This window comes from Prionailurus viverrinus, chromosome C2 (assembly GCF_022837055.1).
Source record: "Prionailurus viverrinus isolate Anna chromosome C2, UM_Priviv_1.0, whole genome shotgun sequence".
NCBI lineage: Eukaryota > Metazoa > Chordata > Mammalia > Carnivora > Felidae > Prionailurus > Prionailurus viverrinus.
The window spans coordinates 148,721,594-148,749,316 of NC_062569.1; the positions used below are offsets into that span (position 1 = coordinate 148,721,594).

Sequence of the window (27,723 nt, forward strand, 5' to 3'; positions counted from 1 at the left end):
CTCTTAATGTGCTAAGCAAAAAATTGCTTAGAATGGACAAAAGTGATGGCTTCTGCATGTGCCAAACACAGTGCCCATGTTGATTCTATCCAAAAATAAATGCCATCTGACTCTTTCTGTCCTTCTTTCCTGCTGTTAGTCCAGACCTGCTCTGAGAGCACCCTAACGGACCCTCTCTCCACCTCTAGGAGAGGTGTTCGGCTGCCCTGGACCAGTTGCAGTCCGCTGTCTCTAACCCAGCAGTCAGAAGTAGCAGCTCCTTTGGAGTTCTTGTCACATTGATGCTTTTTGATTCAGTCTTGTTTAGGTTTAACTTCTGTTTTAATTAGTTTACTTACATGTGTCTGTCTTCATGTCTGTATCACAAACTTTGAAAGGGCTGGGACTTCGTGTTTCACATCCTCGTGGCTACCCTTTTGGAGGTGGATTTCACAGTAAGCAACCTAGAAATACTTGGCTTGAAGAGGCCTTTGAGAGGAATGTTTCCAGATTAATATTAGGTGGAGCCTTAAGAAATGGTCACTAGCTGACTATACTTAATCTCCCCCAATGGCAATCTCAACCTGTATTTCTGAACTCACAGAATTTGGTATGCTTGTTCAGTTTTCTTTCCTTTTCCAGATGTCAGGAATATGCTTCCTCTTTTATAATTGATTTGTGTCATTAAAATTATTTTAAAGTTGTTCCCCAATAAAGATTTCTAGGTGGTCTCCTCTTACAACTGTTTCTCGTAAAGATGATCGTGTAAATTAAATCTCGTATTCATGGGTTCTTTTCACTTGTTATACATTTTAGCAGCTCTTAGGGCTCGTAACTTTGTTAAATGATCACTTGATATGTCTGAACTGTGAATGTACAGTTTTTAATCTAAAATTGTTTTTAATATTTGAGGTACTTTTCTTTTTGCAGAGCGCATGATAGTTGCTTACAAAAAGGGTTTCACTGAATTCTAATTATTTGTTATTTTCCTAGTACACTTTATAGATGCTGGTTCTCTTACTGTCTCCTGTCCTCTCCCCCACTTTTGAAAGCCTGTTAAGTCTTTCTTCAGTAGCTCGTCCATATTTGTTACAAATGGTCTTTTAAATAAGATTCGTAGGCAAAGTAGTAGAGCAGTGCAGTTCTACTTCTAGAAGCATTTTCTGTCTTTGACCTTTGAAAAGCCTTTGAAAGTTACTATGCTGGTCACTTACCCACAAGTTATACAGTGTACATATTATGTAATCACGTTTGGGCATGTATTTATGAAGTTTTATTTTTTTAGTTTTCTGTACTTCTCTTTACTGAATCTTAGGCTGATTTTTAAAATTGCTTCTGTGCTTAATAATTTTTAATCTTTAAAGACTGCAACTCTTGATTCAGATTGTGGGGAAACAGGGGTTCTCTGATCATAAAAATATTTCATGAAACAGTTCCCATGGAATCATTTTCAGAGTTGGGCTTTGTAGATGTTGTTAGGCAGTGCTGGCACTTTACACATTTTGTTCTAGATGGTTGTCCATTCTGTTCTTCTGAGGTCTGCTAGTGACAGAAACCTCCTTTAAATCCTGTTCTACTGTTGAAAGGTGCTCACAGATTTTCTTTTTTCAAATTGCTGTGAGAATCTCAGTGCAGAATTTCCAGGGACATTCTCTCTGAAAATGCAGGTTTCCAGGGAATTTTTTTTAAGGACATAAATTCCAGAATTAAGATGTGGCAGAGAACGAGAAAGGCTTTCACTCTTGCATTTTCACAGGTGTTGACAGTTTTCTGGCCTGGCTCCGCCTTCCTTAAATCCTACCTGCTCCTGGGAGTTGCACACCTCTTTGTTATGTGAGAAAGGTGAGGGGTACGTGGGTGCTGCACGCCGTTAGATGTTGTGTATTCTGTGTGATTTTTATTTCCTGGTGGACTGTGAGGCTGTTGTAGCGATAGCTGAGTGCATCTGAGGGCCACTGGCTTCAAAAACTTAATGGTTGGCAGAGAGTCTAATTGACAAGATAATTTTGTTCACAAGCTACTCTTAACTAGGACGAACATATGTTTAATTAGATAAAATGTTGGTATTGACCAATGGTGGTGGTAGAGTACTCCCATGAATTCTTAGCTTAAGTCACCTTACTGAATGGAGATTTTATTTTGTGGGCAAGTAGAGATGTCCTTCCTTTTATTTTTCCCATTTGTTTGCTCTCATCTGTATTGTAGAAACTTCGACCGTTAGAATCTCTAGAACTGGGGTTTTCAAAATGTAGCCTAAGGAGCCTGGGCTTCCTAGGGACCCTCTCAGGGAATCGTTACAAAAGCAGTAGAAGCAGTAGTGGGTAAAAGCTGTTGCCTTAATATAAATCCAGGCAACAGCACCAAACCTGACTAGTAGTCATTGTATTCTTCACCACCATGCAGTTATAGTTTTTTTTAATGTTTCTTTATTTTTGAGAGAGACAGAGAGACAGAGCATGAGCAGGGGAGGGGCAAAGAGAGGGAGACACAGCATCTGAAGTAGGTTCCAGGCTCCAAGCTGTCAGCACAGAGCCTGATGCGGGGCTCAAACCCACGAACGGCGAGATCATGACCTGAGCCGAAGCTGGACACTTAACTGACTAAGCCACCCACTGGTGCCCCCCAGTTGTAGTTTTTTTAAAAACCCACTTTCACTTCACAGTGTCCTTCAGGATGATGAGTGGTGCCAGAATAGTATTGGAATTTAATCTTGGCTGGGGCTTTAGAGGTTAGCAAGACCAGCTTCCCACCTAATGCAAAGATTGATTCAGTGGTCATCCTCTACCTGTGCACTTCTAGTGATGAGAGGGTCATGCCAGCCCATTCCACTTTCATACAGCTGTAATTTCAGAAATGTGTTGTTTACACGTTGAGGCTCTCTTTCTCTAGAATTTTTACCCTCTGATTTCAGAGATTTTTATAGATTACCACAAGTGAAACCTCAGTGATCAAAATATGACATACCTATGTTTTTTCAGAGTAGCCCTGCAAATATATGAAGTTCGCTGTTAGATTTTCCCTGAGTCGTCTTTTGTAGCCTGAATACCGGTAGTTTTAGTAGTTAATAATAATGAGACCAAAATTGGTAATTTTGTCTAGTGTGATTTTTTTTTAAATTTATTTTTTTACTTTTTTTTAATGTTTATTTATTTTTGAGAGAGAGAGAGCGTGCGAGCAGGGGAGAGACAGAGAGAGGGAGTCACGGAATCCGAAGCAGGCTCCAGGCTCCGAGCTGTCCGCACAGAGCCTGATGTGGGCCTCAAACTCATGAGCTGTGAGATCGTGACCTGAGCTGAAGTAAGAAGCTTAACCAACTGAGCCACCAGGCGCCCCCACAGTGTGAATTTTTTAAAGTATTGTTTAGTGTAAATTTTTTTAGTACTTTATCTTTTCAGCAAATAATTAGAGCAATCCAAGTTTAATTTATATTTGTATATATATTTGAACTTGGTCTCTGAAATACATGACTATTTAGTTTCACTTCCATTAGATGAGTTCTGGATTCTTTAAGACTACAATATTAGTATTAACATTTTGGCATTACATGAAATAAATAGAAAAACACTATTGTCATTTTGCTTCAATATTGCAATTACTAACCGATGGTGAGCTACATTGAAAAGTGGCTTCAATTGGGGCGCCTGGGTGGCACAGTCGGTTAAGCGTCCGACTTCAGCCAGGTCACGATCTCGCGGTCTGTGAGTTCGAGCCCCGCGTCGGGCTCTGGGCTGATGGCTCAGAGCCTGGAGCCTGTTTCCGACTCTGTGTCTCCCTCTCTCTCTGCCCCTCGCCCGTTCATGCTCTGTCTCTCTCTGTCGCAAAAATAAATAAAAATGTTGAAAAAAAATTTAAAAAAAAAAAAAAAGAAAGAAAAGTGGCTTCAAATTGTAGTATAGATTGCAGGAAGCTTGGGGTTCCTCAAGAAAAAAAGGGAGAAAGCAAGTAAGGGAGGTAGAATTGATACATTAATTTACTTATTTAAACACTATTTCTAGTGCCTGCTCCCTGATATGTGGACTGGTTTAGACTTTGGGAATACAGCTGAGTCCATGATGGACTACGGTCCTTGCTCTCTTGCAACTTACATTCTAGAGATGAAAGAATATTTACGGATTGCCACAAGTGCTGTATAGAGATAAACGGGAACGACACAGAGTAAGGCAGGGGGCACTTTTGGATGATGAGGACATCAGGATGAGCACAGAAGAAAAGAGGGGGAGACTTTTTTTTGTATGCCCCTAGGATATTTTGAGAATTAAAATATAAAAGTTGCTTGTGCAAAGGTTGTAGAGGCAGAAAATTTGTTGGGAACCATTGATTTTGCACAGGAGAAAACTGAGGCACAAGTTTAAAAATGGGCAGATTTTAACAATTCACCCAGGGTTGTAACTCATTTGTGAATGAGCTGGGACCGGAATCCAGTTTTCCTAGTTCCCATTCACATTCATTCATTGTTTCTTTTCCATAGTTTTTTTCAACTGAATGTTTTTAGCCCCTCAGTCTGTGCCTTGCCAAAATTGTGTTTCATTGCCATATGGTGGATTGAAGGAGAGTTTTAAGGAGTTGCTTTCAGATGGGGTGGGAGAAGCCCATGAGAAGCACACACAACCTTTCTTAGAATAGTTGAAATTCAGTGGTTCAGAGACCTTGTGAATGAGAATTATGACACTAAGATCATTTACTTCCTGTAGACCATATGTTCTTACAGATTGAAAATTGTGCTGGATTGGATTAAGGAGAACTTTGGGTTTCTTTTGAAGCCTAAGAATTTTATTTTAATAGAGCTGTAGGTTTCACCAGATGAGGAAAGCTGCAGTTGGCACTCTGGGTTGATTAGGAAGTTAGGAGCTTGGAGGTTGGAATGGTGAATATTGTAGAGTCACTTCTGTGAATCCTGTGGGGTGATTTGAACGGCCAGGCTAATGTTGTTCAGTTAGGTTGGTGCCACGTCTGTCTACCTGATGACCCATCCCATGGGGAATTCTCTGTCTGCATACCTCTGGGCCAGGCTCATGGTTTTCATTTGTGGCGCATCTTAGGGTTAGTGGATTGAGGCCTTGCTGGCATCTGTCAATCCATTACAGTGTAGAGCAGAGGTTGGCCAGGGAGTAAATAATTTAAGCTTTGCAGGCCATGCAGTCTCAGATGTAATTAGAGATCTGCCTTTAGCATAAAAGCAGCATGGACACTATTTAAATGTATGAGCTGCTCTGTTCCAATAAAACTTTATTTGCAGGAACAGGTACTGAGGCAGATGGCTCACAGGCCCTCGTTTGCTTGACCCCTGCTATATATAGAGTGATGAGGTAAGGGATATGGGACGAGTGGAGCTCCCCTAATAAACCAGAATTATTTTTGCTTCTTCATCTTTCTTTTAAAACTTTTGAAATTACCTATGAAATTACCATGAAGTGAATGTGGCTATTCCAGCAGTTTACAATTTGACTTGACATACCTAAGTCAAACAAAATAGGTTTTGATATTTTCCTGAGTTACATTCTTTTTAAGTAGCTTTACTCTATTTTTGGATAGAAGAAAATTTTTTTATTTCAGAGGAGGGTGCTCCATGTTTCATACTGTAAACATTGCAGTTGGAATTTAAACAAGACAAGAGTTATTGAGATATATTCTTTTTTAATCAGGCAAAACTGAAATTAAAATTTATGATTTGGGTAGCTAATCAGAAGACTGCAATCCATCAATTTTTTTTTTTTTAACCTTACCCATTTCTTTATTTGGAAGGACTGTTTGTCTGCCAATTATCATAAGTTAATTGGTGCAATACCAGGTCAAGAAATGGCGTTGTTAATGAAATGAATTATTACCCTGCTGTTAGTAATGAGGCTTCTGCAGAAATACGGAAATGTCTGTGAACTCATGAAATGTGAGAAGAATTTAGTCTACGTGTTGATTAGAATTGTATAAAAATATGTTTGTGTACAATCATAAGGAGAGATTGCCATAGATTTTTCACCTAGTTAGTGTTCCTATGAAGGAATTTGGGCTCCTATTTTTATTGTTTGCAGGAAATTTCTGTTTTATCATAAAGTTAAATACATAAATATAATTTTCAGCAGGAATTAAAAAAAAAAACCCAGTGGGCTACAATGTGAAATGAAAGTAAAAATTTTGTTGGTAAACCTTAAACTAATACTTAGCGCATTCACAGCATTTTAACAGAATTCGTCCGAAAGGAAAATTGATAGGAATGGTGGATTTTCTTTGGTTCCTAAAGTGCTCACTTAAAATGATTCTGCATTATATTCTTTTCATTTGATCTGAAATGAGCCACTGGAAGGTAGCCTTTTCTGAAGTTCATTCCTGCACTTCGCGATCCCTTTACCTTCATCCCTTCAGTTAATGTCTTTGAGGAGAAGTGTCCCTTTTCCTTGCCGAGGTGTCCTCGGCCACCCTCTGCCCGCCCCCCGATTTTACTTCGCCGGCGTTCCTTCCCTTGCATCAGGCTCATCCACTTACTCGCGGCCATGGCATCTCAGAGTCCTGGCATCCCTCAGAGGCCCCGTTTCCAAATCTGTAAACCTTTTGTCTTTTTTATTCGGGGAACATTAACTGCGTAACAGTATGTAGTACGTACCAGGCCAGTGCTGGGCTTGCAGCAATTACACAATCATACTGGCCACTGCCACTGCCACCGTTGTCGTTGAAAACAGCGTACGTTCCATCCCCTCCACTTGCTTCGTTCCCCTTTACTAACTTGCTCATGTGTTCTGCCCCCTAAGACACTCTGCTCAGACTTGATGCCCCTCAGGCCCTGGCTCTGTTTCTCTCTCTTCCTTGCTGTCACACCTGTACCGCGGAAACTTGCCATCCAGCTTCTAGCCCCATCCCGCAGTGTGACCGTGCAGCCGGCACATGCTGGCCTTGCCTTCATTTGCGTCCTCTACCCTCTTGTTCTGGAGTCTGCCTCTTTGCTTTTAGTTTCTCTGACCAGGTGGGCCTGATTGTCCTCATACTGTCTGACTACCTTTTCCGTTTGCTTTTCTGACTTCAAGTTCCCTGGTCAGCCCCCAGATGGTTGTGTTCCCCAAGGTTCTGTTGGTTGATCTCTTTGCCCCCTCCCCCACCCTCTCTCCTCGTCTCCGCTATTCCTAGGGCTTCAGACAGCCCTCCTGTGCGGATGATTATTAAATGGGTAATTCTAACCCTCCCTGTTGTTTTGAGCTTAAGTTAACATTTTGAGAGGTCAACTTTGAGGAGCTGTAGGCATCTCAAACTCAGCATGTCTTAAACCGAATCCATCTTTTCTTGTCCCCAACCAGCTCCTCCAGATTTTCCGTTAGGTGTTAGCAACAGTACCGTTTTCCCAGCCACCGTATTTTGGCACCCCTCTTTTGCCACATCTCTGCCTCATTCTCCACATTACATTAGCTACATCTCAGGTTTACCCTGTAGAGTATCTTTGCTTCCAGAATTCTTTTGTGTATACATATGTAAAGAGAGAGATCTGGAAAGAAATTCACCAGAATGTTTAAAGTTTTTTTTTAATCTCTGGGTGGTGAGATTTTACATTGTTTGAATTTTGTTTTTCTAACAGGTGTTTAGTATTTGTATGCTTGTATCCAGCCTGTCACCTCCCAGCCCTCCCGGGTCCTGGTCTTCATCCAGTGGAACTCCTAGTTATTTCCTCAGTGCGCTCGGACTTCTTTGCCTTTGCTCCTTCACTCAGCACCGGTTTCATTTGTTCTTTGCATCTCCCGTTGTCATTTTTCAGGGCTCCTCGCAAATGAGCTTTTCTTTAATGCAGTCGTTCTCACAACTGAATGTGCCTTCTTTCAGGAGCTCTCCAGCCCCTGTGTCACGTCCTGTGTTCTGCCCTCGTGTCTTCTTACCTGGGTTTTTTCTGTTAATCCCTTTATTAGATTGTAAGCTCCACGAGAGCAGAGATTGGCTCTTAATCATCCTTTTCCCCCCTTTTGGTTATAATCTGCCTGTTTTTCTTTGGGGACGACCCTTTTCCCCCTGGCTATGGTTCTGGTGGGACGGCCAATCAGAGTGTCCTGCCAAGAGGATGGGACGCTCTTCCCCTGGAATTTAGATTTTCAGTCATGGGATACGAGGACTGACCATGATTGGCGTGGATTCATCCTGGCCAAGGTGCTCTGAAGAAGCCATTTATTAGTTCCTGCCTCCCAGATCCCTGGAGCTGCTCTGGTTCCCGAACTCTCCGAGGCCTGGTTCTTCAGCTTTTCCTTCGTTATCTGTGAGCTATCTCCTATCCTTACACTAAATGTCTCTCTCTTTAAATTTTAAGTTAGCAAGACAATTTCTGTTGCTTTTTTCCCTGCCAGTAGAGCTGTTATGATTGGAACTGACCAGACTTTATCATTCTACTTCTTCTATTGATTCTGATATGTTTTTTTTCTTTTCTTTAAAAATGAAAACAAAAAAACAGCCAGAGACCGCTGCTGCTTTGAAACGTACAATAGAAGCCCTGATGGACAGAGGGGCGGTAGTGAGGAGCTTGGAAAATCTGGGTGACCGAGCACTGCCTTATAAGATTTCTGCCCACAGTCAGCGGCACAGTAGAGGAGGGTAAGTGTCTACATGCATCTTGAAAAATATCTTTGATAGGCTGTAAAGAATACTGGTTAGTTCATCTTAGAAATTATTATAATTCCTCCGTAGATCGCCTTTGTGCCAGGTGGTGTGCGGGTCCACACTCCAGCCATGTTGTGTGTCAAATGGGGCTGGGGTAAAGCTGGCCCGTAATAAACCATAATCAGAGTACAAAAGCAAGTCATGCTGGGAGCAACAGGTATATAAGCTTTTGATTGTGGGAAACTTTTCTTGTCAACCTAAGCACGGTTTTCTGTTGACATTTCTTAAGTTTTGCCTTTAAAACACCTCAGTGAGCAATGTGCTGGGCACACACTCAGTGCATCCTTTGTAAATATGTGGCTTGCGGGTAAGAAGCAGAAGGGTACTCCTTCTGACCAGTGCCTAACCCACAATAGAGAAATGGTTGTTTATGTACTCCAGACAATAATCACAATTTTCTGTTACGAAATTTTTTCTCATAGCAGCTTCCTCAAACATGTCAAAGGTCTGACTCTGTAGTAATAACTATCCTTGTAGAAATTCTTTGATACCAGTTTGCTTGGTGAGTTGGTTCGAAGCCTCTCTGAGCCCTGATGGTGTTATTTTTACACTTGTGATTTCTGGTGCGGATGAGGAATTAATTTTCTCATATTGTTGAGTTTCCCAAAAGTAGTGATAGAGAAGATGGGAATCGGTTTTCATTGTCGTGGAAAAGTGCGGGAGTTGAAGACTTGATTCTCCCTCTGATACTTGCCAGCCGTGTGGCCTTGAGCGAGTCTTTAGCTTCTCTGGTTCTTGCTTCCTTGGATACTTGAACTCAGGTGGTCGTTCTCCCATCCACGTTGTCGTGGGGATCGAGTCATGCCATCTCTGGATGTCTCTGTGGACAGCACGGAGTGTTATCCACGTAGAGCTGGTGGGCCCGCGCAAGCGCCGCGCACGGGAGAGGCCTGCGTGCAGTCACGCTGCACGCTGAGGCTTTCCTGCCGCCTTTAAACCTGCTGCCAGGGTGTAGCACGTCCTGCGGATTTCATCTTTGGATCGCTTCACCTTGTTTTGTGCTAGTGTTCGGCTTCTCGAGAACACCTCTGAAGAGCGCCTGAGGTGTTGCTAGGCAACATGAAATGCACAGTGGCGATTTTCCTCTCCCACAATCATAACAGTGAGGGATGGAGATTGTGTATGTAACATTTTTTTTTAACCACAAAGGGGCTTCATTTTAACAGCAAGGCCGTGAATCATTTTGCCTTTTGCTTAGAGAGGAACATATAAAATTGAGCTAAGAATGACTAGTCAGGTTCTCTGATGGAAGGCACTGAGCAGGGACAGAAGCCTGTTCCCTCATTCAGGTGCTCTCGGGGATGGACGCTAGGATTGTTTTCTTCTGCCCCTTTCCCAAGTAGCGGATTTGACTTTGTTGAGGGTTGGTGTGACCAGCATTGTAGATTTTGCACTTCTCGCAAGTACTTGGGTGGCGCTGACGCCTCTGTCCGAGGACCACACTTTGAGATCCGCCTTCTGTGTGCGGTGCTGGGGTTGGGTGCTGCTGTTCCTCTTTTCTGGACGGAATAAGTTCAGACCCTGGAAGAACTTCCCTGGAACTAAGCCAGAACTGCTGACGATGTCTAGCCCTACGTTCCGGATTCCTGACGAGGTGCACGTGCCCCACCAAGGACTCGGTGGCATCTCTTGGTTCATTTACATTTAGCAGTTTTATTTTTGGTTCTTGTACTTCCAGACTCCTCAGCGAAGGAGGAGCAGCATTCTTAAAGTGTAATGTATGTGTGTGCTCTATGTAGACACAGAACCTCCCAGTTGGGGAGGTTCATGTTTTAAGCTTGTTTTCCTGGGATTAATCAATGTGTGGTATGTGTTTGTTTAAGGTGATGTTTCCCAAAGTGTGGTCTCTGAAATACTAGATATGCTCCACCAAAAAATGGTGTGTGTGTGCGTGCGTGTGTGTGTGTGAGAGAGAGAGAGAGAGAGCATTTAGATGTGGTCTGATCCCTTCTAGAGCTGTGTAGCATACATCAGTGTACTGATGGTGAGAGGCCCTTCAGTTAGATCCCTTCATTTGTCACCTTTATTTGACCATTATCTTTTATTTTGTAACACTCATTAATACCCTTCACAGTGATTTTTGGTAAGAGAGGAGATGAGGGGCTAATATATTTTGGAGTTACCTGGATAAAGATTTAAATCGAGTGGTGTGTCAGATGTCGGCAGCGTGGAGCTTGAGGGTGGTCTGATGTCCTGTTGACTTCAGCCGGTCCTCCCCTAGGGTCACCACCCCTAGTGATGTTTGTACCAGGCATTTCGTTCATCTGCTAACTTCTGTGTGTGCACTGCACGTAGCCACATAAAGTGTTACAAACATGTATTTAGTGGATTATGTGTCAGGATTAGGTACCAGGTGCTGGGAAGGCTCACTTTTTTGAGGTGATTAAGAAGAAACAGTGGACTTGTTTGTTACGAATTCAGCATTCAAAAGTTTTTTTTTTTAATAATGTTTTTTTAAAACATTTTTTTTAATGTTTATTTTTTTTTTCAACGTTTTTTGTTTTTTTTTTTTAATTTTATTTTTGGGACAGAGAGAGACAGAGCATGAACGGACGAGGGGCAGAGAGAGAGAGACACAGAATCGGAAACAGGCTCCAGGCTCTGAGCCATCAGCCCAGAGCCTGACGCGGGGCTCGAACTCACGGACCGCGAGATCGTGACCTGGCTGAAGTCGGACGCTTAACCGACTGCGCCACCCAGGCGCCCCTTTAATGTTTATTTTTGAGAAAGAGACAGAGCATGAGCAGGGGGGAAGGACAGACAGAGAGGGAGACACAGAATCTGAAGCAGGCTCCAGGCTCTGTGCCGTCAGCACAGAGCCTGACGCGGGGTCTGCATTCACGAACCATGAGATCATAACCTGAGCCAAAGTCGGATGCTCGACTGACTGAGCCACCCAGGTGCCCCAGTTTTTGTTTTTGTTTTTGTTTTTTTTAACTTTATTTATTGTTGAGAGAGAGAGCAGGTATGAGTGGGGGAGGGGCAGAGAGAGGGGGAGACAGAGAATCCCAAGCAGGCTCCGAGCCGTCAGCACAGAGCCGGAAGAGGGGCTCGAACCCATGAACTGTGAGATCATGACCTGAGCTGAAATCAAGAGTAGGATGCTTCACTGACTGAACCATCCAGGCGCCCCTAGCATTCAAAAGCTTTTAACTCTTTGAACAACCCTGGAGGCCATGGCACATATCAATTTTTGGTGAGGCACTGATTTGAATCCTGAGGTTGGTATGTGAGAGCTAGTTTTTTAGCAGGCTAATGAGTGAGCCTAGATGCCCTCCAAGAATCCACATCACATTGTGGTGCTGTTGGTATTTTGTGTTTGTTGCTTTTGCATTTTATGGGAGGAAATATATGTGCTGGTGGTATTCCTAGGTCTTAGGATGGTTCTTGTGGTTGTTGTGGTTCCTGGTCACAAAGAGTTGTCAGTCTAGTTCGGGACTTGCCAGCATATTGCTGACCTAGGCACCGGCTACAGACTGCTGTATACCACTGCTACACACGTGCCACCTCGGCCCAAAAGAAGGATGTGTGGGTAGAAGAGTGCGTAGGTAGGGGAGATACCGCTGCCTCAGGGTTATCTGGGGAGTCTCCCCAGAGAAGGAGACAGTGCCTGGTGTTCATTATTATACCAGTGTATGCCAGAAAGAAAGTACAGATGTACAGACGTGTGGATGTACGGATTCCACGTACTAGTTAAGTTGTCCCCCAGGTGACGTGACTTAGACAAGGAAGGAGCTAGCCAGATGCTCTGTTGCTCTTTGGGCCAGGTTGGGGTGGTTGGGAAGTTTGGGTCTTCTGGACCAGCTTTCCAGATAGATAGAGGCTTCTGGCCTCACCACCTGTTGTGTCCAGGCAGTGTCTAGAAACAATTGGAGCAGGACTCAGAGTTGTGGAAGGCATGGGGGGTGGCAGGTCTTACAAGTCTTGAGATTTATTCTCAGCTCTGGATTTGCTTTGGTCTCCTGGGGGCCGCTAGATTTTCTCTGCTTTGTACCTTCAGATGTTCACCTTGGTACCTTCATCAACTCAGAAAGGGCAGGTGGGTGTTGTAAAAGATTCTTAACTGCATTCCTCAGAGTCTAAATGGGGACGATGTCACATATGCAGAGGGGAGCGGTGGGAGTAGATGTTCCTTTAGACCCTTGCTAAAAAGGACAGGCATTTTCTGAGCCCTGGTGTCTGTCACTCTCGGCCAGAACCACTCCAGTGTCAGACTCCAGGACTGCACATACTAGTTGAAGGCTCTCTTTCCACTAGATGGGGCTGGACGGAGACGGAGCAGGCTTTCTGGTGGAGGAGAGAGAACTGTAGAAGAGACTGTGGTCCATATTTCAGTGTGCTTGTTTTTAAGAGGGTGCCCCCGGTTGGCTCTGACCATTTCTACCAGGTCTGATTTTACTGCGTTGAGATAGGACTTATTCCAGAAGGCGTGTGTAAAGACACTCTGAAGTAGCGAAGGAGATTTTTCTTGCCTGTTTCTTCCCTTCTTTCTCCATTCTCATTTGCATTAAAATGTGAATAAGTGCTTATAAGGTCTGCTGGCCTACATATAAGATGCCCTTCTATTTACGGGTAAGCAGAATGATAAAAATAACCGGCACTATGGTGAATCAGTGGAATTTTACTGACTCGCTCCCCAAATGTGTCTGCAGCTTACTCCAAGAGAGCTGGCACCCTCTCTAGAGGAGATTGATTCTTCTCTGTAGTTTTCCTGTTAGCTAACATTTCCATGTTCTCGTGCTTTCCTGCCAGCATTAAGTCCAGGCCAGCATCCTGACCCCATTCTTGTGTGAAGGTGCTCCACAACTGGGTTTCAAGGCAGGGCTGCTGTGGCCTTGGAGGTTTCTTTTTTAGTGGCAGCGCCCCAAGATTTGTAAGGATTCTGCTGTAGGTTTAGTGGTTTTAAAAATGTATGAGACCCAACAGCTATAAAAGGAAATAGGGCTTTTCCACGCAGAGTGTTCCTTGGTTTTAAGGTGAAGAATTCACTGTCTCAGCGAAGCCTGAAGCCAGCAAGGTTTAGCTGATACAGTCTAGAAACTGGCATTCAGATGATCTGTTTCCTATTCTCAAAAAGGCTCGAAGATGCTCCATGGTTTCAAATCCCTCCCATCCCCCTTCTCCACCCCCCACCCACCGTGAGCCACTCAGCGCTTCGGTGGAAATTTCCACTTGTCTGCCAGGGGGAAGGGGAGGCTGTGAGTGTGTGACTGTGTCTGAGAGAAACAGAGACAAAGAACATAACTCAAATTCAAGCTTGTGCTTTTACGGTAAACTTGTAAATAACAGGGTTAAAACAAAAGTGAAATAAAAAACAAATACGACCTTTAAACGTAGGAGCGTTGCCAGAAGACGCCTATCTTCCCTCAACAACCTGGGGCAGGGAGGGGGCTGGTGACAGCTTGGGCACAAGGTGACTGAGGGAGACAAGGGGTAGGACCCCAGAGAGGAGGGGGGAAAGGATAGTGAGAAGAGATGCTGCTGCTGCCTCCCCTCCGCGCCCCATGAAGACGCTGCTGTGGTTGGAGTGTTCCCAGTGGCATCGTTTTCCAGTATCGGGCTCAGTCTGTCCTGGGGAACCCATTTCTCTGCATCTTCTCAGATCTCTGGGGTTTTCAGTCACAGTAGCGGAGGGATTTGTAGTGTTGAGACTGTCTTAAGAAATACCGAGGAAGGTGAATTACCACCTTGAATATGGGGGCAGGTTCTATCCATGAAATAGTTCCCTCCAGCTTTTGAACACTGGAACCTGCAGTGAGAATTGCATTTGTGTATTGAACCTCTTTCTGTCCTTTCTCTCCTCGCCTGGTGTCAGTCACCGCTTCAGTTGTGCTTCTGCAGAGTTGGTGCTGCATAGAAGGTCAGTGCTTTTCTGTAGGAAAGAGAGATGCCTGAGTAAAGCTGATTTCTGCCTTGTAGGTGAAGTGATTCATTAGAACCACACGTGGGAAAACCCCCACTTAAATGTAAACACTGCTGGGCTTCGTGTTTCAGGCAGTGGCGACGCTTCCATCAGCCCTGGCCGCCTGGTGCGCAGAACCAGCTCGCCGGTGCCACCGAGCAGCACAGGGTTGAAGGTGCTGGGAGTGTATAATGTAATTAGACTTCAGATCACTAAGCTGGGTTCTCCAAAATGATCTGTCCATTCGCTGACTTAAACATTGTTTGGGGAATGGAGGGCTAACTGAAGAACTATTTTTCCTTCTTGGAATGCCAGCTTTTGGGGATGTCTAGGCAGTGGCAGTTGTAGTCCTACTTCTCTGCTCTTTTCAAGCTCAAATCGTGAGGATGGCGGTAAGAGAGAGTCCACATGTGTCGTGACTTTGGTCTTGTATTTTGGTTCTGGCTTGCTTGGTTAGGGGAAGAAGGAAAAATTGGTATTTAATTGTGGTTATTGAATCCTCTTGATCCTCCCCTCCCCGAGGGCCAGGCTGAAGGGGAGGGCAGGGCCTCTCGGATTCCTCTGGAGACACTGAGACATTCCTCTTTTGGCTCCCTTGCCTTGAACAGCAACTTATCTGGGTTTCAGAATGGTTTCTCCCGGGTAGCCTTTGGGATGTAAGGAGTGGGTATCAGGGGAGTTCAAGGTCATTTTTTTTTTTTAGCCTAACTCCCACTTTTTCAGTTCTGTTACGGACCTGTGTGGTCACAGGAAAGGGATCCTTGCAGGCATCAGGAGCTGCCCAACCCCCTATTCTAAGTAGGCTGTTTCTAGGCTTCACTTTGTTTGTGTGCAAAACTGGAAATGCAGGGCTGCGCTTGGTACTCTCTCCTGCCCCTGTCATTCCTCGGGTCATCCTTCTGTAGTAAGAAAAGCCCAGCCGCCAGGAGGCGGATGTCCATGACCACCTCATCATCGCCACAGTCTCCTCCAGAACTGGCAGACCGGTGTAAATAGTGGGAGCCCAGGTTTCTGCCAGCCCAGTAGCCCTGTGACCTCTCTCCCTGCCTGGACTACATGTTCTGGGTGGTCCAGGCCATTATGTTCCTCCTTTTTAGCCTCCCTCTGAGGTGTGCCCACAGCAGATGTTCACTGACCAGTTCAGTTTGTCCACTTACATGAACAAAGAATATATACTGGCAACAACCAGGAATTGGTCATAGTCTTTTCTGTGTGGGGAAGCCATAACGGACCATTGACCCGTGGGCTTGGGCCACTGAGGTAGATGGAGATTGAGTTTGTCCTGGACTTATGCCTGGTTCCCTCATGGTGGGGTGAGACCACTTAATGCCCTAGGAAGGGAGCAGGGGAGGTAGGGAGGTTCAGCTTTCACCCAGGACTGGTGAACACAGTAACATCTGCCCCTCTCTGAGCCACTTCCCCTCTTTTCCGTTTTGGTGGTGTTTCATGTTTGTGGAAATTTCCACGGTGTAATAAGGAGCATGGGAGTAGAAGCAGTCTTTGCCCACACGAACCCTAGGCACAGACCAGCAGGGTGATGAGCATGAAATGACTGTCACAGCTGTGGTGGTGGGCACAAACGCATTTGCATTTTGGCCAGTTCTCTTGTTTAGGTTTGGTTGCTAGAGGAGTGTCAGGACTGGTAGGGGGAAGGCAGAGTAGGTAAAAGGTAAAGGCTGTAAGCGTTTTTATAGTAACAGCGATCTTCCAGAAGCCAAGTTGCAGCCCGGTCTTAGGACTTCCAGGCTTTTCTAGCACTTCTCCTTATCCTTGAGAAACCTCCAGAATTCTGGCTGCAGGAACCAAGAGAGGTGGTTGATAGAGTGAGGAACTATGGGGCCTGAAGTCTGGAACTTGCTTTTTACCCTGTGACCTGGAGCAGATCAGTTCCCCAGTTCCCTCATAAGTGACATGAAGGGGTTGAACTGCATTGTCTTCATGGTCCCCTCCAGCACTTACGTTCTGTGATTCTGTAACCCATTGGTCCCAGAGCAGTGTGTGGCTTCTTGTATCCTGGAGTCAAAAGATCTGCTCTGTTAGAAACCTGGCTGTGGCCACTCAGTAGCTGAGTGACCTTGAGCTAGTGACTTAATCATTCTGAAACTCAAAGGAGGCCATCTCTAGGAGGCCCACTTTGAAAACTGCTAAAGCAGTAGTGTTGCTAAGAGAGGGCTCCTGGACCAGAATAACACCCAGAGGAACTTCCTCTTGCGTTTTCTGAATGGGCCACGTGAGGTGGAGCTTCTACTTCCTGCTTATCCTCTTCCTCAGAAGCTATCTGAAAGATGTGAAAGCACTTTGAAAATTATAAAGTTCTATGTAAGACCCTTTCCTTTTAATTTCTGGAATAGGAGGTTTCTGATAATATCTGGCATCTAGCTTCCTTCTATCCTTGGGTATTTTTATCCTTATCACAAAATGATATCCAGAAGCTTTGGATGTCTTAGGATTATTTGGTGAGTGCGAGTGTATGGAGAATGTTGTTCAGGAAGACTGCACGAGAGTTGAGCTGTGGGCAGTTGAGTTGGTCGTTGGCAACTGTACACCCGCTTTCTTTTAGAAACATGTTTAGTAGACACTGAGGCTAGCCCACAAAAATGCCTCTGGTACACTTGAATGGAAAATGGAAGAAAACATTGGTTGCTGAAGCCCAGATGCGGTATTTGAATAACTTGAATACTGGACTGTAAAGAAAGCCAGGCTTAACTCTAGAGCAGGAGATGTCTGTGGACCTTCTGGAGGTAGTGGGCACTTGGAATACTTCAAGGGCTGCCAGTAGTGATTGCCTGGGTTATTGAGTGCCCAGAGCATGTCCAGCCCTTGCTTTAGCACGTTCTTCCATATTACCCTATGTGTGATATGTGGCATTTCACCAGCACACTGCGTCAGGCTTTCAGCACAGGGCTTTAAGTGTAATAAAGCAAAAGAGGAAGACTAGTCTAGGGAAACTAGATGAAAAGCAAGGGAAGAGGAAGGAACTGTAGAATTAAGTATGGTGGGAATGTTGGCAAACAGAGGGTGAGGTCCTAAGTTGTCTGTGGTAGTTTGGAGGGACATTTTGATGAATACAGAATGAAAGAACAAATGAATGAAATAGGAAGAAAGAAATGCTGGGGCAGTGTTGAGTGAGAGAGTTCCCTGCCCTGCCCACCAGGCCACCATAGTTACTGGGGCTTGGGGGAGTTGGATAAAGGGCTGGGGATTGGCAAAGAGAAGGTAATTTATGACTGATCACAGTAACTTTTTAGGTTCTATATTAGAGCCTTACTCAAGGTAAGTAATCAATAATTAAATATCGAACAAATGAGCAGTTCTTAAGTTTGATGATTTGCAAACCTCGTGCCTTCCATGTGGTGCAGAAATAAACCAGTGGAATTACACCTTGGAGAATTTGGCCAGGTTGGTGTGTGATTTTCATGGTAAGTACAAATGGTAATATCATCAGTGAGCAGAGGTAAAAGTCACTTCCTAGAAGTTTGCCTGATGATAGAGGACTTTACACCATTTTTATTTCATTTCTTTTTTTTTTCTTTTTTGATTTTTTTTTAACGTTTTATTTTATGTTTTGAGAGACAGAGCACAAGCAAGGGAAGGGCAGAGAGAGAGGGAGACACAGAATCCAAAGCAGGTTCCAGGATGTGAGCTGTCAGCACAGAGCCCAATGGGGTGGGGGGTGGGGGGCCTCAAAACCATGAACGTGAGATCATGACCTGAGCCAAAATCAGATGCTCGACTTACTGAGCCACCCAGGCGCTCCTGTTTCATTTCTTGAGAAATTCTGGGCGGCTTCATTATCTGTAATTGCTCCCTCATCGCTGCCACCCATATCAAATCATTCACCAAGTCCTGCCCTTTCAGCTTTCTATGTACCATGATTAAATCAACAGCCTTACAGAGATATAATTGACAACACAGTAAACTACATGCTTTTATTAATACATATTACATAATGTATTCACATATGTATCATATGTATATGTACCCACAATATATGTTTGACATATGTATATATACCCATGAAATCACTACAAGCAAGACAATAAGCAGACTGGTCACCCCAGAAGTTCCCTCCTGCATCTTGTGATCCTTCCCTCCACTTGTTTCCCATCTATGACAACCATTGGTTCCCATCTATGACAACCATTGGTCTGCTTTCTTTCACTATAGATTAGTTTCTGTTTTCTAGAATCTTACTTAGATACGATCAGACAGCATGTACCCCCCCCCCCGCCTTTTTTTTTTAACCATAGTTTCTTTCAATCAGCCAAATTATTCTGAGATTCATCAATAGTGTGTATCAATAGCTTATTCCTTTTTATAGCTGAGTACTAGTCCATCGTATACCATAGTTTGTTTATTGGTTTACATGTTGTTGGATATTTTCTGTTTCCAGTTTGGGATTGTAAGTGTTGCTGCTGTGAGCACTCCTGTACAAATTGTTGTAAGGACTAATGTTTTAATTTTCTTGGATAAACACCTGGGAGTAGAATGGCTTGATCATAATGCCAAGTGTGTATGTTTAACTTTTAAGAAAATGTCAAAAAAGTTGTATCATTTTGCAATCCCACCAGCAGTGTGTGAGAATGCCAGTTCCTGTCTTTCCTCACCAACACTTGGTATTGTTCAGTCTTCTTAATTTTAGCTTATATAGTAGGTATCTCTTTGTGGTTTTAATTTGCATTTCTCTAATGACTAGTCCTATTAAGCATCTTTCTCATGTGCTTTTTTGCCAGAATATATCTTTGGTGAAAAGGCCATTCACATTTTATGCCCCATTAAAAAAAATTTTTTTAATTAAATTTTGAGAGTTCTTTATATTCTAGAAGCAAGTCCTTTATCAGACATGGGATTTGCAAATCCCAGCCTGTCACTTGTCTTTTTTATTAGCCGTATCTTTGGGGTTTTTTTGTTTTTTTTTTGTTTTTTCCTTTCCAATTCCTTTAATTTACTTAGAGGAGTAGTCTGAGTCTGTCCCATAACATCCGTCCAGTAAGTCCACAGAACAAAACAGAGAAACACAAAAACAGACAAACAGAGGGGCCCTAGAAAGTCTTCCAACTCCATGGAAGCAAAACTGAAAGCTAGTTTAGACCTTTGAGGGGATTCCACGTCCCTCCAAAACCGATGAGGGGATTCCACGTCCCTCCAGAAGGGAGGATCGGAACGTCTTCCGAAACTCCTGGCCCGTGGTCCTCCAGTGCGTCCACTTAGACCGCGTCGGGCACTACCAGAACTCCAGAAACGAGCTCACACGGAAAAGACAGAACGAACAGACACTAACCGTGGTCAGTCAGGCTCTCCAGGTCGGGGGGGTCCCTCGGGGGTCTTGGGGATCCCGGGTCGAGCCCCCAAATGTTATGCCCAGAATTCGTGATCCCCAAAGACCGCCAGGGAGCCGAGTCTGATGCAAAAGCAAAAGAGCCTTTATTCGAGCTAGCTCGAGCTCAATCCCCTACCTGCACCGACGCAGCGGTGGGATACCGGGGAGAGAGCTATTAGCCGTATCTTTGAAAGAGCAATTTTTTATTTTGATGAAGTCTAGTTTATCACATTTTTCTTTATGGATTTTGCTTTTAGTGTCATGTCTAAAGAATCTTTGCTTAACTCAAGGCCACAGAGGTTTTCTCTTGTGTTTTCTTCCAGTTTTATAGTTTTGTGTTTTATATTTCAGGTCCGTGTCCCATTTGAGTTAATTTTTGTATATGATACAAGTATGGATTGAAGTTCCTTTTTTGCATACATATATAGAATTGTTGGCCACCATTTGTTGAAAAGACACTTTACTGAATTGCCTTTGGTCAAAAATCAGCTGTGCGTATATGGATCTGTTTCTGGACTCTGTTCTACTGATCTGTTTGTGTATCTTTATACAAATACCATAGTGCCTTGATTACCATAGTTTTATAATGAGTCTTGAAATCAGTGTTAGTTCTTCAACTTTATTCTTTATCAGAGTTGTTTTGGCTGTTCTAGATCCTTTGAATATCTCTGTGTACCTTAAAATCAGTTCATCAATATCTAATAAAAGTGTCTTTTAGGGATTTTGATTGGGATCCTTTTGAATTTATTCATCAGTTTTAGAGAATTGACATCTACATAAACCTCCATTTAGGTGGGTTTTCTTTAATTTCTTTCAGTAATGTTTTATGGTTTTTGGTGTAGAGGTCTTGCATACCTTTTGTCAGATTTATCCTTAAGTACTTCATATTTCATTTCAAGGTGTTATTATTTGTTGCTAATACATAGAAATATAGTTGACTTTTGTATACTGATCTTGTATCTTGCAACCTTGCTAAACTCACATATTCTAGTATCTTTTTTATAAATTTCTTTAGATTCTCTTGTATACACAGTCATTTCATGTGTAAATATAGACAAGTTTACTACTTATCAATCTGGATACCTTTTCTTTTTTTTCTTGCCTTGTTGCACTGGCAAGAGTCTCTAGTAAAATATTGAATAGAAATGGTGAGAACAGACACCCTTGTTTATTCCCAGTCTCAGGAAAAAAGATTCAGACTTCCACCAGTTGATATGATGTTAGTTAGTTCTAGGTTTTGCAGAGATGCCTTTTGTAAGGTTGAAGAAGTTCCTTTGTAGTCTTACTTTGCGGAGGGTTTATCAGAAATGGATATGAAATTTTGTTAAATGCTGCCGCTTTTTTTTTTTTTTTGCAATAATATGGAATGATCATGTGATTTTTCTTTTTTAGTTTGCTAATAGGATTTACATTGATTTAAAATGTTAAACCAGTCTTGCTTTCTGTGATAAACTCTGCCTGATCATGATACATTATTCTTTTCATATATTTTAGTAGTCAATTTGCTAAAATTTTTTTTCATTTATGTTCATGAGAGATATTGATCAGTTTTTTCTTTTCTTGTAATGTCTTTGCCTTGTTTTGCCATAAGGGTAATGCTGGCTTCATAGAACACATTGAGAAGTGTTTTCTTATTTTCTGGACCAGTTTTGTGCCAAAACTGGCACAAAATTTCCCCCTCAGACGTTTGGTGGAATTCATTGGTGAAACCATGTGGGTCTTTGGTTTTCTTTGTGGAAACGCTTATAACTACAAATTTAATTTCTTTAATAGATATAGGGCTATCCAGGTTATCTATTTCTTTTGGAGTGAGTTTTGGTAGTTTGTATTTTTTCAAGGAATTTCATCTAAGTTGTCAAATTTATTGCAAAATTTGTTTATAATAATAGTCTGTCACATCCGGTTATCATTTCACCTCTCCCATTCCTGAATATTAGTAATTTGTCTCTTTATTTTTTTTCTACTGATCAGTCTGACTAGAGATGTATCAATTTTACTGATCTCGGTGAACTAGTATTTATTTGGTTTTGTTGATGTTTTCTTGTTTTTCTGTTTTCTGCTTCAGAGATTTCTGCTCTGATCTTTATTTTTTCTTCCTTCCTTTCTTCCTTCCTTCCTTCCTTCCTTCCTTCCTTCCTTCCTTCCTTCATTTTCTTCTCTTCTCTCTTCTCTTCTCTTTTTTTTTTTTTTTTTTTTTTGTCTTAGTTTGTGCTTAATTTGCTCTTCTTTTTCTGTTTTTTTTTAAGGTAGAAATTTTGAGGCTTTTCCTCTTTTCTTGCATAAGTGTTTAGTGCTATAAATTTCCTGCTTTAGTGGCATTCTGATATGTTGCTTTCATTTTCATTCAATTCACATTTCCTTTTGACTTCTTATTTGACCTGTAGGCTATTTAGATGTATGTTTAGTTTTCAAGTATGTGGAGAGTTTCCCGAGTTTTTTCTGTGTGATTCAAGTCCCTTTAGATTTATTGAGACTTGTTTTATGGCCCAGAATATGGTTGACCTTGGTAAATGTGCTGTTAGCAGTTGAGAACAATGTGTATTCTGCTCTTTTTGTTTGGAGGGTCTATAAAGATCAGACCTAGTTGGTTGATAGTGGTGCTCATTTTTGTATATCCTTGCTGGTTTTCTGTATACTAGTTTTATTGATTACTGAGAGGAATATTAAAAGTCACCAACTCTAGTTGTGGATTTCTCTTGTCAGTTCTGTTAGTTTTCTTCCTGTATGAGGAAATTCTGTTGTTTGATACATACACATTTAGGATTGCTGTGTCTTCTTGGTGAACTGATTGTTACATACTATCTTTTTCTATCCCTCGTAATTTTCTTTGCTCTGAGATCTACTTTAATATTATTGTACCCACTGGAGCTTTCTTTTGATTAGTGTTTTTGCATAGTATATGTTTTTCTTCCATTCCACTTTGAATAATTATTTACTTGAAAAACTTTCCCACTAGGCTTGGCTGAGGGTGAACGATCACCTGGCAAGTTGTTTTGTGAGTTTGAACCCTCTTTGTATGGAATGACACAAAACGTCATCCTTTTTCCTGTAACTTCCTTCCTTGTTGAATTTGTCCATTTTCAGTTTGGTCTCTCCTGCTTTCCGTGAGAAATCCACCTTTCATGCTCACATGACACTACCGCTGTCAGATATTTACTGTGGACCTGTTGTGTGTTAGTCTCTGTTCAGGGTGCTGGGGAGAGATTAACAAAGTCCTTCTTACGGCAACTACGTTTTGGTGGAGTGAGATAGACAGTAAACAACTATATGCTGTATTGGTGGTGATAAGCTCTGTGGGAAAAAATAGAGAGTAAGAGAGAGTAATGAGGCTTGGTACGTGGAGCAAGGAGGATGTTGCATTAGGAGAAGTGATCAAAGAGGTCCTCTCTACAAGGTGACATTTGGACAGAGACATGACCGAGGTGAGGGGTGAGCTATGGGGAACTCGAGCGAAGAACATTTCTGGCAGAAGGAACAGTGAGAATGAAGACCTAGGATGGGAATATGTTCGGGGAGGAGAGTGGGCTGGAACAAAGTAAGTGATGTCAAAGGTCGCCTTAGCCAGATGGAACACTGCAGAATTCTGAATGACTGCACTGAAAACTGGCCTTTTGCAGCACTGTGGTTCAAACCAAACGGTACAAGGGAGGCTTAAACTTTTAGAACTGAGCGGAGGGCGTGGGCAGGGAGAAGAAGGAAGGGCTGCTGCTGCTTTTGTGACACCAACCAGCTGAGCCGATCCAGTCGTTGATGTGGTGAAGCCAGTGAGCTGTAGGAGATGCCCTTCTGCGTTATTCTGCTGTGAGTGGAGGAACGTTAAATTCTTTCTCTTACTCAGGATTCACAGAATTTTCTTTCTGGTCTTTGTCAGCTCTTGAACATGGAGGGTAGTCTTAGACAAGTCCCAGGCCTTTCAGAATGTTTTTCCTTATTTGTGAAGGGTGGCTGGTGGTCTGCACTCTCCCTGGTGCACTGAGTTACTTGTGTAACCCTTTGGAAAACTATAAGGCCTTCCCTAATAAGATGTTTTCTCAAAAATAGTTTGCAAAATCCAGCCTTGTTAAATAGTAAATTCTGTTCTTAAACCCATCATTTTACCATATTGTCTCTATTTCCCTCTCTATGTAAAGTCACGGCCCTTTTTGCTACCACAGAGTTTGGATTCGGATTTTCCTGAGAGTGTTAATGAGAAGAGCCATAGGAAGGGTGGGGGGTGGGCAAACACTTCTGTTTAGCTGGTCAGCTGGTACTTTCTATTTTGACAAAGGTGTGTATGTGTTTTTGTGTAGTTGATCTTTATCTGGGCAGGAGTAGAAAACATTGTCCAAAATAGTGGAAGTGTTATATTTCAGAATGCAGGAATTCACACATTTTTATTTTATTGCAGGTATTTCTTGGTGGATTTTTATGCACCAACAACCGCTGTGGAAAGCATAATGGAACATTTGTCTCGAGACATTGATGTGATTAGACCGAATGTTGTAAAACACCCTCTGACCCAGGAAGTAAAAGCGTGTGAAGGGATTGTCCCAGTCCCACTTGAAGAAAAACTATATTCCACGAAGAAGAGGAAGTGAGAAGATTTACCAGATTATAGCTTTATATTTAATTCTATCACTTTTGAGTACCATGGATTAATAATTTACAGACTTGACCCTTCTATAAGAGTGTGTTACAGGTGCCATTTGATTTTTCGAAGGTGTTTTTTAGCTCTTGATCTCCCTTGCCCTAAGAGGTTGGGGAAGGGCTCGGCTTAGAGCCACTTTGTAATCTGTGGTACCAGCACGTTGTTCTTGACTTCATTTCATTCGTGTGATTTTTTTGTTGGTGAGGACTTTGCCCTACAACAACGCTAACACCATTTTGAAGAGCAAAGCTTCTGAAAACTGCCTCAGACTGCAAGCTCGTTATTCAGGCTAGTCAACCATGCAAAATAAAAATTTAAGACCACTGCATTTATATGAGTAACTTTTGACCAGAATAATAAACATAATTTCAGAAAAACTCGGGGAGGTCTTTTGTCTCTTCACCTGCCCCAGCACAGTGAACCGCCGGAGGCCCTGAGCGCCGTCCGCCCAGAAGCCCCGGATTGCCCGCGGTGCGTGGGAGGGTTACCTGGTTACCAGCCCAAGGGCAGAGACTGGGAGAAGTCAGGGGCGAGGGTGGGGCAGGGATGTGTGTGTCCCTCCACTACCGGGCATTCTATAAAATCAGTGACTTTTTCTTTTATCTCACAGTTAACTTGACCATAGGTGGGTGTTGCTGTCTGTAGGGGGACGTGAAGTGCTGTGGCTTGAGCTCTCGCGCTGCTTCCTCTCATTCTTCTACCCTCCCCCCGCCCCCGCCCACACCTGCCTCCTCTCCTCTCCCCCTACCCTGACCAGTTGGAAGCCGGTGGGGTTGCCCAAAGAGCTGGCTGGCACCAGTGCCTGTGGCCAGTGGCACTCTGAGCTCTTAACTTAGGGAGACTGCCAAGGAGCTACATCTCTTTTTTTCTGTTTTTTATTTGATACTTAACGGACCTGCTTTTTAAAACCACATCTTGAAATAAAAAGACAAGTTTTGTATTGAGCGTTTTTTTGTTTTGGCAGGGGAGAGGTTGGTTGTAGGATGTTGTTACGCTTTTGAGACTAAGAACCAACCGGTCTTTGCTTGAACTGAGTGCAATTAAGGTTACCATATTTAGCAAATAGAAATGCAGGGTGCCCAGTTAAATTGGAATTGCAGATAAACAACGAATCTTTTTTTCCTCGTAAGCATGCCCCAATGTTGCATGGAACATACTTAGAGCAAAAAGCGATGTGCCGTTTGTTTGAAATTCAGATTTACCTGGGTGTTCTGTATTTTACGTGGCAGGCAACGTTGCTATGACGCCTGCCCAGAGACGGGGTGTGCTCTGCCTCGCCGAGCTTTGGGGAGCGGAAGCCGGCCTCGGGCAGCCTGGCTTTGCAGCTGGTGGCGTCGCACCGAGGCGAGTTTGAAGAGCATCAGGAGCTAACAGAAGAGAACGCAGCTGGCATGCTCGTTTGCCTCCAACTCTGATTCCCTCAGCCCGCCAGAAAACCCATCTAGAAACTAAAATTTCATCCCTGGTCAGTTCCAGATCATCTGTTCTGTGAGCCTTAAGTCACACTGCAGTCTTAGAATCAGTAAGTGCCACCGGCCTTTAGCAAGAAACAAATTCTCCTTTAAGGAAAGTCCATCTGCGGGCTCTGTCCGAGGCCTAGCAAGCGGAGGACCCGGTGTCTCTGGCAGCCGGATGGCTTCTGTGGCGGGTGAGGAGGCGGCTTCTTCCCGGAACGGTCACTGGCGTCTCCTCCTCGGTCTCCTCAGATCCCGTGAACCGGGAGAAATTAACCAGCCTGTCCACCTTCCCAAAGGGGTGCCCTGCACAGGGTGTCCGTAGTGACAGAGCTTCTGTGCGTTAATTGTTGGGGGGAGCGCCAGCTCCTGAGTACAATCTCTGGTCGTTGTAGCTTGTACAGTCAGATCATGTTAAAGCAGGAAGGGGCCCAGAGATTAGGCCTCTGCCTCTTTTAAATCACGAGACGGAGACACAGATGTGCAAGCCCGGTGTCCCCAAGAATCAGGAGGAGCCCAGCTGCTAACTAAGCCCGGGCTTCCTCCCTCTGTAACGCTGCCCGTCTCTGCCTTGTCCCTTTGCTTAATTCTTTCTTTGTCTTCAGTTGATGTATAATTGACCCACTACAGTATTATATTAGTTTCAGGTAGCCAACGTAGTGTTTTGGTATTTTTATACATTACAGATGTACAAAATGATTGCTCAGAGAGGCCTGGTTACTCTGTCACCATATGGAGTTATTACTGTATTGTTGACTGTATTCCCCATGCTGTAAATGACATCCCCATGACTGATTGTATAACTGGAAGGCTGTACTTCTTCATCCCCTTCCCCTATTTTGCCCACCCCCCTCCCACCCTTCCTCCCTTCTGGCAACCAGCAGCGCTCTGTATTTATGAGTCTGTTTCTGTTTTGTTTGTTTTATTCTTTGGAGTCCGCAAAGAAGTGAAATCGTTCAGTGATGGTCTTTCCCTGTGTGAGTTACTTCACTTAGCATAATACCCTCTAGGCCCATCCAGGTTGTTGCAGATGGCGAGATTTCACCCTTTTCCTTAAGAGCTCAGACAGCACCGAGCTTCAACTTCCTCACTGTAAAATAAGTCTCTTTGAAGAGCAGTAGTTCGGCAAAGAGCGTCATTAAAAACTGTAGCCTGGAAATAAAAGGGATAAAGTGGAGGTTATCTGGGAAAATATGCTACTTCCTGTTTCATTAGGAATTTCCTGAAAGTTTGGGCTTTCAGCCAGGGCGCGTGAGAGCACTAACTCTTCTTCCGAATGGCTTGCAAGTGTGTGTACTTTCGCTCAGGTGCCGTCCGACGCCTTTTCGCTTCTCCTAAAGTTCAGTATGTGCACACTGCGTGCCATATTTGGGGCCACACACGTCTTCTCTAGAACCTCATCTTAGTCCTTTCGGCAGCGTTACAAGGAAGCATTGTCATCCCTGGTGTTTGGATGAGGAAACAGGCTCAGAGCGATTTGACCTTGACCCTACAACTACCAACTGACAGCTGGAATCTTGAACTGGGGACCCTGAGGCCATCCAGTCTTTTCCCTTCAGTCACAGCGAACTTGTCTTTATTCTCTCCGGTTAAACTAGGCACCTGGATGTCTGGGGCGAATGATGACTGCTCAGATGAGTAGTAGTGGTCCTCATGGCCTGAGAGTGGTGCTGGCACATTGTTTTCCTGCGCTTGCTAGTCCCTGGGAAGTTGATTGACGTTCTTGAGCATTCCAGGTCATGCCAGTGTTCAGAATCCTGTAGCACAGTTTAGAGAGAGGAAGGAGGCTGGCTAAGTAGGGCAGCCATGCAGTGTGCCACTT

At 43.5% G+C, this 27,723-nt stretch overlaps 1 protein-coding gene across 2 annotated transcripts in view; it reads left to right on the forward strand.

Annotated features, from left to right (window-relative positions):
• MRPS6 (mitochondrial ribosomal protein S6) overlaps positions 1-24,824 on the forward strand; it is a 67,786-nt gene extending 42,962 nt beyond the window's left edge. For both annotated transcript variants that reach the window (XM_047876446.1, XM_047876445.1), the window contains exons 2-3: positions 8,393-8,532; positions 24,208-24,824. In XM_047876446.1, coding sequence (XP_047732402.1) covers positions 8,393-8,532; positions 24,208-24,397 — 330 coding nt within the window. In that variant the 3' untranslated portion in view covers positions 24,398-24,824. The remainder of the gene's footprint in view (positions 1-8,392; positions 8,533-24,207) is intronic.
• Positions 24,825-27,723: the final 2,899 nt, after the last annotated feature.